Source organism: Myotis yumanensis, unplaced genomic scaffold (genome assembly GCF_028538775.1).
Source record: "Myotis yumanensis isolate MYYU_CA2020_CCGP unplaced genomic scaffold, mMyoYum1.0.hap1 SCAF_2, whole genome shotgun sequence".
NCBI classification, from domain to species: Eukaryota; Metazoa; Chordata; class Mammalia; order Chiroptera; family Vespertilionidae; genus Myotis; species Myotis yumanensis.
The window spans coordinates 54,526,236-54,544,772 of NW_027223753.1; the positions used below are offsets into that span (position 1 = coordinate 54,526,236).

General features: G+C 37.3%; 1 protein-coding gene across 3 annotated transcripts in view; it reads right to left on the reverse strand.

Moving 5' to 3' along the window:
* The window catches only part of ERICH3 (glutamate rich 3), a 102,665-nt gene that overhangs the window by 58,428 nt on the left and 25,700 nt on the right, over positions 1-18,537 (reverse strand). The window contains exons 3-7 of one of the 3 annotated variants that reach the window (XM_070405391.1): positions 16,235-16,360; positions 12,473-12,544; positions 10,462-10,590; positions 5,825-5,983; positions 1,107-1,325 (exon numbers count right to left, since the gene is read on the reverse strand). In XM_070405391.1, the coding sequence (XP_070261492.1) occupies positions 1,107-1,325; positions 5,825-5,983; positions 10,462-10,590; positions 12,473-12,544; positions 16,235-16,360 (705 nt within the window). Of the gene's footprint in view, positions 1-1,106; positions 1,326-5,824; positions 5,984-10,461; positions 10,591-12,472; positions 12,545-16,234; positions 16,391-18,537 lie in introns of all 3 variants that reach the window. The other 2 variants (XM_070405393.1, XM_070405392.1) reach the window with 2 other exon arrangements.

Genomic DNA, 18,537 nt, shown 5'->3' on the forward strand with positions numbered 1-18,537 from the left:
TGGTTGCCCCAATGATGGAGGAAGCCAAGCTTCCTGCTTGCCACGGCAGGCTCTGAGCTCCACTCAAAGCAATAAAGTTTCAATTATAGAAGGTAAATAAACCCCAGATACCTGCTTTCAGCAAGCGTGGCCATGGAGCTGGAACAAGCAGGAGGCTTCCCTCCTGTCTGCCCTGGCCAGCTCTGCGCTCCTCTCAAGGCTACAAAGTTTCAATTATAGAAGGTAAATAAATCCCAGAATAAAAAAAGAAAAAGAAAAAAAGAAGAGGCTGGGAGCTTCTGTCACTGGGGGCTAGGCAAGCCTGAAAACGGCCCTCAGCCCCTCACCCAGGCTGGCCAGGCACCCCAGTGGGGACCCCCACCCTGAAGGGGGTGTGATCAGCCTGCAAACACCCATCAGCTCCTCACCCAGGCTAGCCAGGCACCCAAGCGGGACCCCCACCCTGGTCCAGGACACCCTTCAGGGCAAACCAGCCAGCCCCCACCCATGTACCAGGCCTCTATCCTATATAATAAAAGGGTAATATGCAAACTGACCCTAAAAGCAGAGCGACTGGAATGACTGGTTACTGTGATACACACTGACCACCAGGGGGCAGACGCTCAATGCAGGAGCTGCCCCCTGGTGGTCAGTGCGCTCCCACAGGGGGAGCTCTGCTCAGCCACAAGCCAGGCTGATGGCTGCCAGTACAGCAGTGGTGGTGGGAGTCTCTTTCGCCTCCTCAGCAGTGCTAAGGACGTCCGACTGCAGCTAGACCTGCTCCCCTCTGGCAAGTGGACATCCCCCGAGGGATGCCAGGCTGCCAGAGGGATGTCTGACTGCCAGCTTGGGCCCAATCCCCCAGGGAGTGGGCCTAAGTCAGCAGGTGGACATCCTCTGAGGGGTCCCAGACTGCAAGAGGGCATAGGCCGGGCTGAGGGACACCCCCCAAGTACACAAATTTTTGTGCACCAGGCCTCTAGTTACATTAATAAAAGTATTATATGTCTTTATTCAAGGCATTTAGCCTTTGATTTTCTTAAATTCTTTTACTGCAAATCTAGAAATTTTACAATGCAATGTACTCTCTGCTAAATTAATAAACAAAAACTTGATTCCATAATCACCCTGGTAAAGACTGGTTCTAAGCCATTTGGAGCAGTGCTTGACCGAAATCTTCTCCTTCTCCATGTTTCAGATCTATTTTCCCTTGTGATTTTTCCATTCGGGGAAGGAGGTGGAGGAGGAACAGGCATCATGTAACTGTTAATGTTCAGAGGTTGATACTGTTTCATTCCCTGTGAATTGTCCATGGAGTTCCTGAGCTTCATCATTGCCTTCTTGCCCTGTAATCACATTCCATGACATAAGAACCAGTGAGAGAGAATTAAGTGGTGATTCAGTCTCACCCAAAATTCGAGACAAGACTGTATGATTGACATTGCAATGCAACACAACTGATATAAATAGGCAAACTCAAAACAATCCATTCTGTTTGAAGCATCCATAGCAAATTAAATTTTTATGAATTTCTAACATTATTTAAGTGTATTTTTAAACCAAATATAGAATGATGGCATCTTTAGAGTACTTTGGGGATTTTTCCTCAACAATCGATTAAATCTAAGTATAATTAAACAATTTGGAATCAAGAAGTTTAAAGTGTTTACGTTGAAGCATGGTTGAAGAGTCTACTTAACAATGGGGTCTTAGCACTTTCTTCATATTCATTTCACCCATTCAGGTGTTATAGTAGTCCTTGACAATACAATTTCAAGGTACCAAGTACAGAGGCTAACCCAAAGGCTCTATTCAGCTTATTTTCCCCTAGAAACTCAACTCGTAAGAATAAATGCTACCGAAGACAACTACACAAGTACACTGGTGGAAATGTAAGGATACATACACACATACAAGTACACATTATGTATAACAAACTTAGTTGAACATCAAGTCCATCAATAGGAGAATGTTCGCCGAGACCGGTTTGGCTCAGTGGATAGAGCATCGGCCTGCCGACTGAGGGGTCCCAGGTTCGATTCCAGTCAAGGGCATGTACCTGGGTTGCGGGCACGTCCCCAGTGGGAGATGTGCAGGAGGCAGCTGATCGATGTTTCTCTCTCATCGATGTTTCTAACTCTCTATCTCTCTCCCTTCCTCTCTGTAAAAAAAATCAATAAAAAAAAAAAAAATAGGAGAATGTTCAACTAAATTTTTCTTTGTTCTTAGAGTCACAGCAGGCTTCAAAGAGAATTGTATGAATCTATTCATAAAAAGATGTATGTGGTGTAATCATACATTTCTTTTAAATAATTTATATATAGATTTTGATAAAATTAGGGATATCTAGAAGAATTGAACATAAGGTTTTCATGGAGATTTGGATATTTGGGGAGAATATTATTTTGTATTTTATATATGTATCTTTATATTATTTGAAAGTTTGATCAACATGTATTACCTCAACAATTATAAAGCACCAAAGTTATAATCAATAATTATGTCACTTTGTTCAGGTATATTTGAGTCTTTAGATTTTCAAAAATTGATTATTTTTGTGTCTATGAAGTAGTTTTTCAAACTTTCAGTCACCTTAATCATTTTTATCTACTTTATACTAATTTATTTGGTATGGTTTTAAAATCATTTTTAGTCAATTTATTCTTAATTTTGAGATGCTTAAATAGTGAAAAGCTATTTTTAAGAAAGGAAAATCATTCTCCAAACATTTCTCATTACAAATTAATAAAATCAGGTCAAATAAAGATATATGCCATACATATTTTGATTGAAGACAACATTTATGTGAACAGAGAGGGATTTAAATAGAATTAACCAAGAAGTTTAGAATTGTTAGAATGGTTCATACTGCAGGTTGTATATTCTCATTTTACTTTTTCTACATTTTTCCTTTTTCTGTGATGGTGTGCATTGATATTGTAATAACAGTTATAAATGAAATAAGTGAAAATAATAACAATAAAATGTATGAATAGAAAACTCTCAGAGGTTGAGGAATTTTTAATTTCTAAGTAGTTATCAGTCAACTACATGTTTTATTTGGAAATGGTCTGATAATTTTTAAAGAATTATCATGCTGCTTCTTACCTCACATATTTAGCCCAAAACATCTTGAACATCTTTTCATGACAGTACAAAAATTCTACCTTTTTATTTTAAACATACTTTAATATGTTATAACATTTTAAAACAATACCCTATTATATTTGTAGGTATTTGATAATTGTTCACTATTATATTACTAAATATTCTTGAATTTATTCCTTTTCACATATGTGTTTATTCCTATATGTTAAAATGCTTGAGTATGTTCATTTAAAATGCTGACAGATATTTCCATATTGCTTTCACAAGAGTTGTACCAACTTCTATTTCTATCAATAGTCCATGAGAAACTCTCATTCTAAGGATAACCATTTTCAATCAAGTCATTATTTTTACTCAATTGGATTTCAACCAGCTTGTTTTTTACCAAATTGCTTTTGCCTAAATCAAAAACCCTTACTCCTGACATTTAGAAAGATCAACCTGCTTATGGCTGTCGCACCTTTGAACAGTTCCCATATGCATACCACATCCTTCGGTAATCTTTAAGAAAGCAATACAAATTTAGTATTGTATTAAAATCACTACATACTCATCAATCATGCAGACTGCTATTCTTTAGGAATTTCTTGTCTGATTTTATATTAAATCATTTTTATCATCAATGCCACAGGAAAAAATTCGATGTATTTTCTTTTGCCTATGTACCTTGTAATATAAACTCTAGTAAGTTAGAGACTTTTGCCTGCCTTGATAATTGATATACCACCAATGCTTAGAGCAGTAAGTAGCCAATAAATATTTATTGAATGAAAAGCGTTAGTTTAGCTAGTTTAAATTAATATGGGATTGATCTCAATTTTGTCAGCCATGTAAGTTACCATTAAATGCCTGTCCCTCAATCACTCACATCCCCCACCTTGAAAACAGGAAAATAAAAGTCCTTATGCAAATTTAATTAATAAATCTAGACAGTGGTTAAGAGCAGGTATGGAAAACCACCTGAAAGAAAAACAAATTCCTCTCTAGCCAACAGAACTTGAATATTACCTGATTGATATTATTCACATATCTTACAGGAAAATGTGCCTATCAAAGTAGTATAGTAAAATAATACTTATAGGAGCATAGAAAAGAATATAATCACCTTGGAAAACATGGAAAGTGCGCATCCAAGTACTATCTAGGGTAGAGGATGTATCACCCATTGGACTTTGAATATTTCTAGTCCTATTGGCAAAGTTATTCTTGGAGCATACAGGGGGCTTTAGCCAAAGACCTTTGAGTTTCCTGGAACCTTTGGCATCCCGTTCCTAAAATGAGCTAGGTGCATCATGCCGTCTTAGCCTAATGCAGTAACATTCCATCCCACATCTGCTCATTCTGACACCATGCTCACCAGGCAACCGTCTCATTGTGACACGGCTTCCCATGTAGGTCTGCCTACAGGGGGAGGCACGCTGCTTCTACAAGCTGTGATTATTTGATATCTTGTGGATTAATGGTCCCTGATTATGATTTTGCTCCTCACTCCAGTTTACTATAGGGAGAAAAATTAGGTCGTTGTGAGTTATTTCAGTTAGCCAAGATTTCTCTCAGGACCTGACCATTCCTGAACACTAGCTGAAACAGGAAATGTCTGGGTCTCTAAGTAGAGACCAGATTCTAGAAAGCGTCAACCTAATTGACTTATGACCCAATAAATTCCTGCCTAGCTCTACGAAGTCTTCCCTAGAAAATGTGCCACCACTTTTGGCTTAATTTCCCCTGCCATTTTCTGATAAACTACTATTATAATGAGGCTTATAAAAAGTGCTATGTAAGCTGAAAACCATAGTAAATGGATTAAAATATTAGTTATCATTTTTAGAGTTATATTTATACTCTTACTGTGAAGCAATCATTTGTATGAATTAATTCCTTAGTGTCGAGATTGTCTTTGTCAGTGTTAGATAAAAATACCTTAATTTCATGTATCTTATGTTTCCTAAAAGAGGAATGAAACTAAATTCACCCATTTGAACATAATGACTGTTGTATTATGACACAGGTTCTTAAGCTGCCAATGTTTCTCCTTTGTGCTAGAAATACAAATAATACCCTCCCACCCCACCCCACCCCCCAAAAAATACCCTTCCTAATTACTGAATGTCTTAGTTATATCTCCCTGTTTAAGGAACTCATATTTTATGGTTACTATGCCTCCTTCTGTGCTCTATTAAAATAACTGAAATTACCTGAGTCAGACATAACCTTGAAAGGGAAGCAGAGTCACTGTGTGTGATTAATTCAGCATTTTTAAAAAGATGGACATTCTTTTCCTTCTATACCCAACGTTCTCCAGAGTCAAACTTGAAGCAATTTCATACACTGATGGTAAAGTAAGTCAACATGCAAATGCAAACCTATTCTTGGAAAGTTTCATTTTCTAGGTCTCATGCATTTAAAATGTAAAAGCAGTCAACACTGGGTTTATGCTCATAGAAGTCATATCTGGCTATAAAAAGTTCCTCTTTGTTTCTCATACAACCCTTCAAACTAGTGAGAGATCACTTTACATTATTACATCTATTCCTTACTCTTTTTGCTCACTAACATGGAAATTATAGGCCTTCCCACTCGAGTAAGATAATTAAATAAAACATCATAATAAGTGCTTAATAAGTGCACAATACAAATGTCACTGAGTAGATTAATTAAATCTAGCATCTTAACTACTGTGATAATCTAATATTCTAATCAAGAATAAAAAGATATTCCTTGATGGAATAACATTTACCCCAATAGGAAATGGAGCTTCATTTTCCGGCGGTGAGGTTTTGGATCTGGACCCTGGAGTTACCTTTGGAACAGTTCCTGCTGCAGGATGACTGGGAAGAGGCTGTAATCGAATTGGAGGCTGCATCATTCCTGGGGCAGTGTGTGGTCGAGGGGCTGTCTAGACAATTAGGAAAAAAAAAATACATTTAAATTAGTACCTTGACATGTTTCCAGAACCAATTAATAACCCAACAAATTGACTAGAGTAATTAATGGTGCCTTTTTACGGAACAGATTAAACCTTAATTATGTCCTTCCATTATACACGCCCTTATGACCTGAAGTATTTGTTAAAACATATGGCGCGGAAGTTCTCCACATAACTAAATGCCACAATTACAGAGGATTCTAGACAGAGGAGACGTTCTCTGTCAGGTTCCTGTATTTTATTCATACTGTAAACTCGCTGACAGTACCTAATTTATGCTGTGCATAGATTAGCTTTGCTCAATTAAATGTTAAGTTGAATAATGTTCCTATTTTAGAGGTCTAAAGGAATATGATTGGAATGGACTCATTTCTATTTAAATGTTTGCAACATGAATTCTACTATGAGTCCTCTAAGTCTTAAGATTAGTGCTGAAGTACAAGCAATAGGATTCAAAACAGAGGAAAGGTAAAAGTGTAACTGTAATGCATGACTATTTAGTCAACCTCTTCCTTGAAATATTAGGAAAACAAAAGTGAAAAATAGTAACTGGCAATTTTGGAAAACATTGTGAAAAAACAGATTTTTTGCAGGCTGGGAGTTTTCCATTTACCCCTCTTCTATGCCTTCTCTCTCCTGCTCCAGCCTCTGGGAGTCTTTCTTTATGGACTATATACCAACTGACCTCAGGTTCCAGTTAGATTTGGCCAATCAAAGGCACTGGCAGGAGATCAAAAGATAGGAGGAAATGAGATGGGTGATTTACTTCTTCTGGACCCTTCCCCACAAGGTTGCGATGCGCCAACTAGGGCCCTCCACCAAGTCCACATCTCTAGCAGGAAGTCCTCTCCCAGCTCACAAGTAGGAGAGGTTCTCTGTCCAAACCCTCCCTTCCCCCATGGGCCAAGGTGGTGTGCTTCCCCATTGGGCTGACCCCAGCAGGCTAAACATCCCTAGTTGTTTTTCCTTACCCTGTCTGCTTCTTTGTAAATAGTTTCTTTATTAAACCCTTCCTAATTACCCTATTTGTGTGAGCCATCTGTTTCCTGCTGAGACCCTGACTGATACACTTTCTAATCAAGAATATACTGTGGAGAGAACCAAACATGCCAGTACGGAACATGAGTTCTGTCTTTTGTAGCACTGACAGAACATTATGAGTTTAGTATAAAGAGCAGCAATGTTTCAAAAGTGAGGAAAAAACAAGGCTTTTGGCCCAGTTGTTCTAATATAATAAAAACCTGTTAAGAATAATACATGCATATTTGGACCAGCGGGTGTGAGGATAGTATGCAAATGACTCATAAGGAGGTTTAATACATTGATTCTAAAGAATGGTAAACAAAATATTCAACTATATAAAAGTGTAAATACATTTTTAAAAAATGATAGGGCAGCTTCTACCACCAAAAGTTGGTCTCCATGCCATCCTGACAGCATGTCATATGTGATAAATATCTGATTTTATTAAGTCAATATTGTTTGAATTCCAATTATAGGCACTATGAAGAGATTAAAAAGTAATTTTTAACATCTAAGAGTGACACAAGACAATTAGTGCCAAATGACCCACACAAACACTACCAAAGGGACAATACAACAAGCATACCTGGGAACTCACAGCAGTTAGAACGAAAGTTATCTGGAACAAGCCAATGAGATGAAAAATTAAAGTTTCCAGATGCAGTTATCTTTTATTCAAATGGGTGAGCAACAGAAGAAAATGGAGGAGAAAAGCAAAGGACTGGTAAATTTGAACATCTGAGTAAGAAGAGAGCCAGTTGTAACCCAGACATGGGAAGGGGACAAAGATAATAGTCCCCAATATCTGTTTTCCTTTCTTCACAAGTAAGAGAATTTTAATCAGGAAGCACGGCTATTACAAATAAAGAGTACATTTTCTAGCATCTCACGTAATTCTGTATAGATATATGCTCAGTTTTGAGTAATAAGATGTGAGCAGAAGTGATACATGAAACTTCCAGATCATGCGCTTAGAGAGGCTGTTGCTGACTTGAGAGAGCAAAGATGGCGCACCAGCTGAGATCCATGCATGCGCATTGTCTACACACAAGCCTGTATCCTGACAGAGACAGAAAACCCAGTGAACTGACAAGAACAGCCTTTGATTTCATGAAACAGAACATAAGCCTATTTGAGTCCAAAAGTGGAAGGTCGTAACACCCACACACAAAACAATCAAGCCAGAGGTTTCTGAACAAGGGAATCAGATCACCCAAAAGAATTCCTTTGAACTCGGTGAAACAAATACGCCTTAAGACTCCTGTCATATAATCCAACTGAACACAAAAACACTGAAAATCGAATGTAGGAATTCAAAAAAGCAGGTTCCTATAAACTAGGACATGATCAATGGGCTGTTGTGCTCTAAATTTTACTTCTCCACATTTGCATACAGATATCATTCAGTTAGATGAGTGTGGCAGTCAAATGTTTAACTGATTACATTTATCTCTAAAAACAAATCTGCACCATTCAACCAACAGCTGTGAGCTACAAACTGTTGTAGTTCACATCAAAAGCCACGTTAAATTGGCTATATTTTAAATTGTTCATAATATATTTTCTTGGAATAAACATGGCACTGTAGCTTAACATTTTCAAATCTGCACCGGAATGTGAATCGAAATTGACTACCTGGTGATTATTCAGCTTAGCTGAGCATTTCTAATTCTTAGTGGAAGATCTCTGGGGGTGCATTTTCCAAGCCTGTGCAGAATTAGTTGAATGACTTTCCAGAGTTTTAATGGGAGCAATACAGCTAAAAGCTTATATGTTATTTTGAAAGTTTAGGTGCAATTAGTGACCAAATGCAATAACTACTCACTGGATACTTTCCTTATTCGCTCAAGAAAGTGAAAAGAGAAAAATCGATGGCAGTATCCCCATAGGATTTTTTTTTCTTCGTCTCAATGGCACGTGGAGGTCAGGAGTCAAATTTAAAGGATATGTATCCAGGTTGGGAAAACAAAGAGGAGGACTTGAATTTCTGTCGGATGGAAACTACAATGCCAAGATTACAATGGTATCCCTTACAGTGCAGACTCGCCACAGGGGGTGACCAAGTGAAGAATTGTGGCTTACCAGAGAGAAAGGCTTCTGAAGTGCTGGTGTCAGTGTTTCCTGTAATTTTTAAATTACTTTCTCATTCCTGCCACATTAAGATCTCCTGGATGTATCATAAACTACTTATTGAGGGTGTTCAGCTGGAAAATTGAAAAGAAAGCCTTTCAAGGGTTTTTCCACTCGGAAACAGGTGGGAAGATAGAAAACAGCACTTGATGGTTTCTTTTGTTTCACCCAGTTTAAGCTTTTGAGAGTCTAGTGAGTTTGCCACCTAATAAAAGAATTATTTGTGTACATATGCATTTAAATGAAGCTTGGAAATATGGTAGCAACAAAGGGAAGACTGCTTTTCATAACTTGAGCTGTTCACCTGGAAATGTCAAAACATATTTACCTTCTGAAAAATGTCAAAGCTTAACACTATATGTGATGAACGATGAACCTGCTTTAGCAATCTGTGAAGCACTGCAATTTCTCCATAAACATTGTGCAATCCAAAAAAAAATGTTCATGCTAACAAGGAAATATATTAGGCTACACAAAGCAAGAATAAAGACATAATCAAGCAATTCATTTACAGCTTAACCCATCAACCTCCAGCAAATATTTTGCAAATCTTTTCCTGTATTGTTTCAATCTTTTCTATATTGTTTCAAGCTACCTTACCTTCCTTCAAGCAAACACCACCTCTACTGTATAAATGAATCAAACTAGAAGAAAGGTCAGTGTGCAATTTCTTTAAATAGAATTACTACACATTTAATTATTTTTATCTTAGAGCATGGGCACATACTTTTGATAAATGAAGTACAAATATAAGTATCTGGCCCCAAATGCTATAGAGTACCATTGAATTTGTGTGCATAAGTAAGCGCTACAAGTAAGGTGAGAGTAGAGGGAACAGCAAGAACAAAATGCAGAGGTCAGAAAATATAGCACAAATATGGAACAACTAGTGGTTCAATTTTGCTGCATTGCAGGGCGCTAAAGGGTAATTGTGGGGATAGCTAAATTGAGGTCAGATGGTTCAGGGTCTTAAATGTCAAGTGAAAGAGCCTGTGGTTTTCTATAGGTGACACAAAGCAAGTGAAGGTATTTGGGCATGTAAATAACATAAGTAATCTCTTCCTAAAGCAAATTGACCTAGCAGTAACAGGCAAAATGAATTCGACAGGGATGGTGTTGATTCGAGGTGGGGCATTCAGTAGAGGCAGAGTTGAATAGATAGAAAACTATGCTTTCATTCAGTAGAAGTCTCAGGCTTATACAGACATCTACCCAGAGAGCATTCTTTCTAAGAGTAGTAAGAAATTATAAATGGATTTGGGATGATACATGACAGAGAGTGTAATATAACTCACCACTGTTATTGGACTGGAATGTCCTTCATCAACCAGAACACTATGGCCACGGTTAGTCTTTGGGCCCACTGGGGGGTGGGGAGACAGCACTGGCATGTTTTTTTCTATAGACCATCTTGTGGGCTCTCCCTAGAATAAGAGTGTAATTTAACAAATCGATGCATAGTTAGAAAACTAGTTTAGGTTAGTGCCTACCAGATAAAAAAAATACTGTATGACTAGAGAAGTCCATGGTCATTACTTTCAAAATGTTCCTTCTGAGGTCTATCAGGATAGTCAGAAAAAGTTTCCACAGCTGTACTGGGGAGGTGGGTGTGTAGTGATAGCCAGGAAACTGAGTCTGTTTTATTCAAAGAAATAACTACAAGAGCAGTGTATCCTCAGTTTTAGCAAAAGCATTCATTAATCTGCAGATCACTACAAGAAGCATAATGCTCCTCACTACTCTGATCAGTAGTAGAGAATACCAGAAAGTATTACTTTTCTACCTTAACAATTTATTAAATAGACAGGCGAGCATGGCTCAGCGATTGGGCATCAACCTATGAACTACGAGCTCATGGTTCGATTCCCAGTCAGGGTACATACATGTCTGGCTTGTGGGCTCCATCCCCAGTGTGGGGCATGCAGGAGGCAGCCAATCAATGATTCTCTCTCATCATTGATATTTCTACCACTCTCTCCCTCCCTGTTCCTCTCTGAAATCAATAAAAATATATATTTTTAAATTATTAAATAATGCCCTAAGAAAAGGTTGTTTCCATGTTACATAAAAGAAGCCAAAACATACTATTAGGTCTTTCACTAAGTGCAGCTATAAAGTGAAAATTGTTACAAGTGCAAATCATACAAGGAGGAACTGGAGTGTCTATCACAAACCTTCCAAAGCTGTAACCTGCCCATCTGTCTAGTTAGTGTGCCTGGCACACTGGGTGAGCGTGGATCTCACACCTCTTCAGGCAGCACTAGTCACTCTTTATTTCCAGTAGCCATTTTTCTCCAACAACAGTTCAGCAGTGAATTATAGAATCTATAACTCAGTCCTTGATGTAGGACAATATTGGCAAAGTTGAATTAACCACAAATCTCTACACACTAACTCTTCTGATCTTGAAAAACTGGCCCATCTTCTGTTATTTAACAACAATTTTATAACAAGATCATCTTTTGACCATGATAAAATAGAAAGATTTGAGTCTATCAGGCAAGAGGGAAACATTACTATCTTATATGGCAAGTCATTCTACAGAAGCTTTACAAATATTCATCAGTTTGTGAAATGTCTTAGGCCTCACATTTGTAATACGACACGGAAAATGAAGAACAACATGTAAGTTTGAATGGCTCAAGAAATTGAGTAAAACTGCCAACCTACATTGAAACCTTTTAAACATGCCTAATTGAATCTCTGGTCTCTTGCTTCAAATTTATATATTTCCTAAGCTTACTTCAAAGAAGAATATCAAATACAAGAATAGAAAACAAACAGGAAATTTTGAAATACCTTGTACAAAATGTCTAAATCTTAAGCTCTTGTTTGCTAAGGTAGATTTTTCCTACCACGTATTCTCAAGGTTCACATTTGCATGAAAATGTACCATTGGATAATTCTTAGAATGCTCTGTTTTCCATCACATCAGAAACATCACCGTTAATTTTTACCTTCTTAAGACCAAAAAAAAAACCCCACAAAAATCCTTAGGCCTCTATCACATATCAGCCAAGAAAATACAAAAACTAAATTCCAGGTCTGAAAAGAATATTTTCAAGTTTTTCTTTGAAAGTTTTCAAGTTTTCTTCGTGCTTTATAAAACATTTTGCACGGGCAGCTCCTATTTTGTCATGCTCTTTTGTAATAATGGTAGCCAAGATTTAGGCTTGGAGAAACCACCATTTGACCTCAGCTATGAGTTATCCCAAAGTGCCCCAAGAAACTTGAATAATAGCATCATTGGCTTCCAAAATCATAAAATAATATTATGAGATGAAAGAGAGTTATGTGGCTTCTTACCTTAAATCTCTGAATTCGCTCCTTTCTAGCTAAGGTCTCCAGTTTCTTTTTAATTTCAAGCTGATGGTAACGCTAAGCATACAGGAAAAATGGAGGAGAGATTCATATCAATTACAGCAACAATTTTTTAAAAGGAAAATAAGCCTACCAGCTAACCGAGTCTCAATTACCCCTCCTGTCATTGAGATGGAGAAGAATCACCTGCTTTAGTGTGCAAGTGGGAATATATATTGGTACAACCCTTTAGAAAGCCAATATCATATATCTCAGAAAGCCAATATCATATATCTCAGATATGTAAACGTGTCCCTTCCTTTTACCAATAAATTTCACTTCTAAAACTTAGGAGGAAGTCTGAATTTTTTTTTATATGCATAAAATACTATCTAAATGGCCCAAAGATACTATCTAAAACGTTTTTGTTGTCTGGCCAGCATGGCTCAGTGGTTGAGCACTGACCTATGAACCAGGAATTTGAAGTTCAATTTCCCGTCAGGGCACATGCCTAGATTGCAGGCTCCATCCCCACTGTGGGATGTTCAGGAGGCAACCGATCAATGATTCTTTCACATCATTGATGTTTCTATCTCCCTCTACCTCTCCCTTCCTCTCTGAAATCAATAAAAATATATTTGAATATATATATACACATATATATACATATATAAAAGGGTTTTTTTGTTAGTAGTATTGTTCTCTTCAAAGCAAAAATTCAGAAGCACTATTAACCTTGAAGAGAATGGTTAAGTTTTTGGCACATCCATGTAATGGAATAGAATATAATCATTAAAATAAAGTTATAAATATTTTTTTCCAAAAAAAGGAAAATACATGTAATACACAAAGAAAGGAGGATACAGAATTGCACAGAAATGCAATTTAATTTATCAAGTTCATATTATGTGCCTGACCCCATGCTGGGGGTGCATTTTGTGTACATCATCTCTTCCTGTTCTAATTGCTAAATTGTCTTATTTTACAAAAGAAGAAACTGAGGTGGAGGATCATGAATTTTTCCTCAAATCACACAGTGGTTGGATTTTTGGTTGTTGTTGGGTTTTTGTTTTGTTTTGTTATTGTTTTTTATTTTTCACAAAACCATGGTCTTCTCAAAAAAATAGCATGCTTTTATTAATGTATAAATATGAATAGAGACTAAAAGAAAAGGTGAATATGTAAACAGCAGTTATCTCTAAGAGGAGGCATTAATGTGGTTATTTTCCTTTTTCAGACTTTCTTATGCTTTCCAATTTTGCTATAATATATTAGTCATGTAATCTGCATATAATTTGGGTTGAAATTATTCAGACACATCTGAGAGCATTGTGAAGTGTTTTTCCTCTGTTCTTGAGCCCCTCCAGCTGCCCTGAGACTCTGCAGACGCAGTCATTCCCTACCTCAGCATCACACTTCCCTTTTCTGTCTCCCCCTTTTCTGTTCTCTCTCCCACTTCTCACCAAACTTGATTAGATTCTATATCAACCACTTTCCATCTTCCATTTATTCCCAACTCACCAAAGTCTCCCACTCCCACCACCCCTCATCACCACCACCCCTGGACCTGCTTTCACCAAGGCCACCACTGTCTTTGTCCTCTGGGTCAAAACCTAATTTCTTGTGTCCCAGTACCCATCTTACATAACCATTCTGCCACTTGTGAGAATCTCCTGGCTCAGGCATGTTTTTTCACCACTGGAAGGTTCTTTTCCAGCCTATGTTGTTGTTGTTCTTGATCTCCTGCAATGCACACCCCCCGCCAAGCTAGAAACCGCAGAATTTCTCTGGGCTCCTTCTTCACCCCTCCTCACTCAGCCAGTGCCAGTCTTCCTCCCTCTTCCCCGTCTCTGCAGACAGCTGCATCTCCCCAGTGTTTCAGCTACTGCTGTTAGCTCACACCCTTTGGCAACAGCTTCCTAATTGACCTCCCACCTCCAATCTTTTCCAGCTCATTAATCCATCTCCCACATTTTCAGCAACATCATCTTTCTAAAACAGCTCTGCTCATTTGTTTCAGTCTCCTGCTAAAAAATGTTTCATCGCCTCATCACCTATACTCCAAACCTAGTTTGGAATTGAAGGCTTTACAGAAACTGGGCCCCAACTTATTGGAGAGCATCTCTTCCTGCCACTCGTTCAACCAACCCACTGTGCTGTCTGTCTGGCCTCAGTGAGCTTTCCTTCCCATCCACAATGTCCTTTCATATCTCTGTAACCTCACTCTCTGTAATGCCTTTTTCCTGGTTTCATGTGAGGTCTCGTTGTTTTCAAGGTCCAGTTCAAATAGCAGGACCTCTGTGCAGCTTCCTCTGACTCTCACAGAGGGAAGCCACCAATCCCCACTTTTCTGAGCTCAGTCTGTCCATTCCTTTCTTCTAGCATTTGATCACTTTCTACAGTGTTGTTTTTTTTAAATTATATCTTGCAACTATACATCACAGAGACTCATAATGATACATAGGTGAGCCTGGTACATATTAATGTTTGTTGCATGAATGAATATTAATGGTCCTAATTAGCAACAGCATCAGCCTAAACTAAATGTGGCAATTTAGACAGAAATAGTCTATTTGTTAATTTATATATTATATTTTGTAATTATATATTATATATTACATTTTTACCATTTATTTAAGATATTTATTCCAAACTTTAAGAATACACAAAGATGCTTAAATAATAGCATATTTACCAGTTATAATGTGCCAGTTATATGAAAGTTTGAAAAACCTCCAGGATCAAGGCTAATATAGAACTCCGTGCCTACTAATTAAGTTTGAAACTAGGTATAGATTGATTTTACACCGTACTATTTTTTTAAGCATTAGTTATAGAATTGTAACTAATACTTTCATAAGCTAGTGGATTTAGGGGTCATAAAGAGTGATTCTATGTAATTCATGCACATGATATAAGCACAAAATGAGTTCCTAAATTAACAGATCACATACATCTTAACTAAACACAACACTTGCTCAATGTAATAGTAGCATCATTTTCAGTGGCACTAAACTTAGTAGTGGTTTACTGATGATTCTACAGTTGTTCATGAATGTTTATTGCACCCACCGGTCAATGGTTTTATGAGCCAGGTTTTCTGATTTATTGCTCTATGTTCAAGCCAAGAAGTGACATGCTTTTTCACAGAGATTAAAATGGTACTGATGCTTGAAACTACAAATTTCATGGTGCAAGGCTAAAATAATTTATCAAGTTAGCTAGATATCCTACTAAAAATGCCATGTCAGATTAAAAAGAAATGTTGTTGATTATAAGTCCATGCTGACCAATGTGGCCTAAAGTAGGAGGGACAGCAGATGTTTCAATGCCTATTCCTTGAAATTTAGCATACGGCTGAGCTTCGGAGCCTTAAAAGAATAACAAATCTGAAATAATTCATGGCAGTGGAATTACTGATATTTAAACAGATGTCACTTTTTTTTAGCAAATGGAAATTGAGGTACAGATGGTGAGGGCGGTTTTGTTTTAGAGTAGCCATTATGGATTAGAAATCTACATTTGTTAAATTAAATATCACAAAGTATATAATGGTGTCCATATTTTCTCACACTGAAATGGAGAAAAGCTTACTTTAGTCTGCTGGCTCCTTGCTACCTAGAGAGATATAGAGCATTTCTCAGGTCACCTTATTCCATTCGTTTTTAATGAAATACAAGAAGAATGTCTCTGCCTTGGGATACAGAATTATTATTCATTATCATATTAGAAAATATCAGTTATAAAGGAAAGAGTAAAATCTTGTACCTCCATATCAAGGACCTTATGGAAAATAGCTTGGGCTAAGCACTCCCGGATATATTTTTGGTGATCCCTCTTCATGATATTTAGTTTGTATTCTTTTTCAGAAAGTATTCTTCCATTTCTTGTGATCTGTCATGAATACATAAGACACACATAGAACTACAAAGCAGAAAATGTACTGTTAGTCACCAAACAGGGAGAGTTAGAGAGGCAATGTTTCCTAAGCCTAAAGGAGTATACTACTGTGGTTGATAAACTTTCACTTTTAATAAATATTTCATAAGGCAAAAAAAGAGAAAGGCAGTCCTATATACCCACCACCATGAAAACACACACAGATGGTGCACTTGTTGTTTAAAGCAAGGTTTTCATTAGAGTAGCAATTTTCCCTTGATGGAACCCAGGTGTTCTTTTCATTTCTTTTTTTGCAAGCATTGGGGAGGAAGTGCCGGGTGCTACCATGATACAATGAATAGGAGCAGTGATCACAGGACTGATGATCTCATAGGAAATTTACTTTGAAAGGCAAAACAGGTAAGCTACAGAGGCTCTCATCACTTTGTTTTTAAAATAATTGGCTTCATTACTTTGTCTTCACTCTGCTTTTTCGTCTTCCACTCTCCAGCCAAGAATGTAATAGAATTTGTTGTGGTTTCGATTTTTTAAGATTATGTAGTGCTGCAGATATAAAGTTATTCCAGGTTGGTGTCTATTGGCATCATTGCAAGTCCCAGGAATGGTAATTTCTGTTTTTCATTTACAGTGACCCTTGAGTAACATGGGGTTTAGAGGGTACCCACCCTCACACAGTCAAAAATCTGCATGTAACTTTTGAATCCTCAAAAACGTAATTGTCCTTCAGTATCTATGGGGAATTGGTTCCAGAAACCCTGATAATACCAAAATCCAGGGATGCTCAAGTTCCCTATGTAAAATGGGGTATATGAATGCATACAGTCAGCTTTCAGCATCCAAAGATCAAAAATAATACAGGTATTTATTTAAAAAAATCCACATGTAAGTGGACCCATGCAGTTCAAACCTGTGTTGTGTGTTATTCAAGGGTCAACTATACTTGTTTTTCTTTTCTTTTAATCCTTCCTATGGCAACTTTTTTTTTTGTATTTTTCTGTATGTTCTCTAAACAAAGGGTGTTATTTTTTTCTGGATTGTTCATCTTCTTCTTTTCCACTTGATTAAGCCTGTTCCTCTTTTCAGGTCTAATGTGAACCCACATGTTTCTCAATTTTGATAACTGTAGTTTTTTTAGCACTGTTGTTGTAACATATTGAAGTGTTGTGATTAAGTTGTGCTACAAGCAATTGACTACTGATAATCTTTTTTAGGAATGCATTTTCCAATGAAAGAAAGGGGTGTGGCTATAGGAAGTATGCTTGAGATTACAATTCAGTCACAGTCTTTAAAATGTGCTGTCCATGGGATATCATGTCATGTGCTCCAATTGGAAAAATAGATTGAGAATGTGCTGCATTGCTTCTTCCCCTGCAGTTAACATGTGTCATTGTTATCTCTCCCCTGGGAGTCATCTGATCTCTCTAACTAGATTGGAAGTTCCTACAGGGCAAATGCTCTTAAACTTGAACCTGTCTCAGATCACATAGAAGACAATTGAAAAACAGATTAGAAATTTTGATGGGGATTACATTTAATCTGTATATTGCTTTGGGTAATGTGGCCATTTTAATTTGGTACAGCCACAGTGGAAAATAGTATGGAAGTTCCTCAAAAATTAAGAATGGTGTTACCATATCAGCAATCCCTTTTCTGGGTATCTTCCTGAAACATTTGAAAACATGTATTCGCAAAGATACATGCACCCCTATGGTTCATTGCAGCATTATTCACCATGGCTAAGACATGGAGACAACCGAAGTGTCCTTCAACAGATAATTGGTATACAGAAGATGTGGTACATATATACAATGGAATACTTCTCAGTCATAAGAAAAGATGAAATATTGCCATTTGTGACAACCTGGATGGATCTTGAGAATGTTATGCTAAGTGAAATAAGTCAAATGGAAAACATTCAAGAACCATATGTGGGATTTCACTCATATGTGGGTTATAAAACTGAAAGCAACAAACAAACAAACAAGAAAATCAAACAAAAGCTCATAGACACAGACAACAGTATTGTAGTTACCAGAAGGAAAGTGGGGTGAGGGGAGATAGAAGAGGGTAAATAAATGGTGATAGAAGGAGGCTTGACTTTGGTGGTGAATGCACAATTCACATGATGTATTATAGAATTGTACACTTGAAACCTACTTAACTTTATTAAC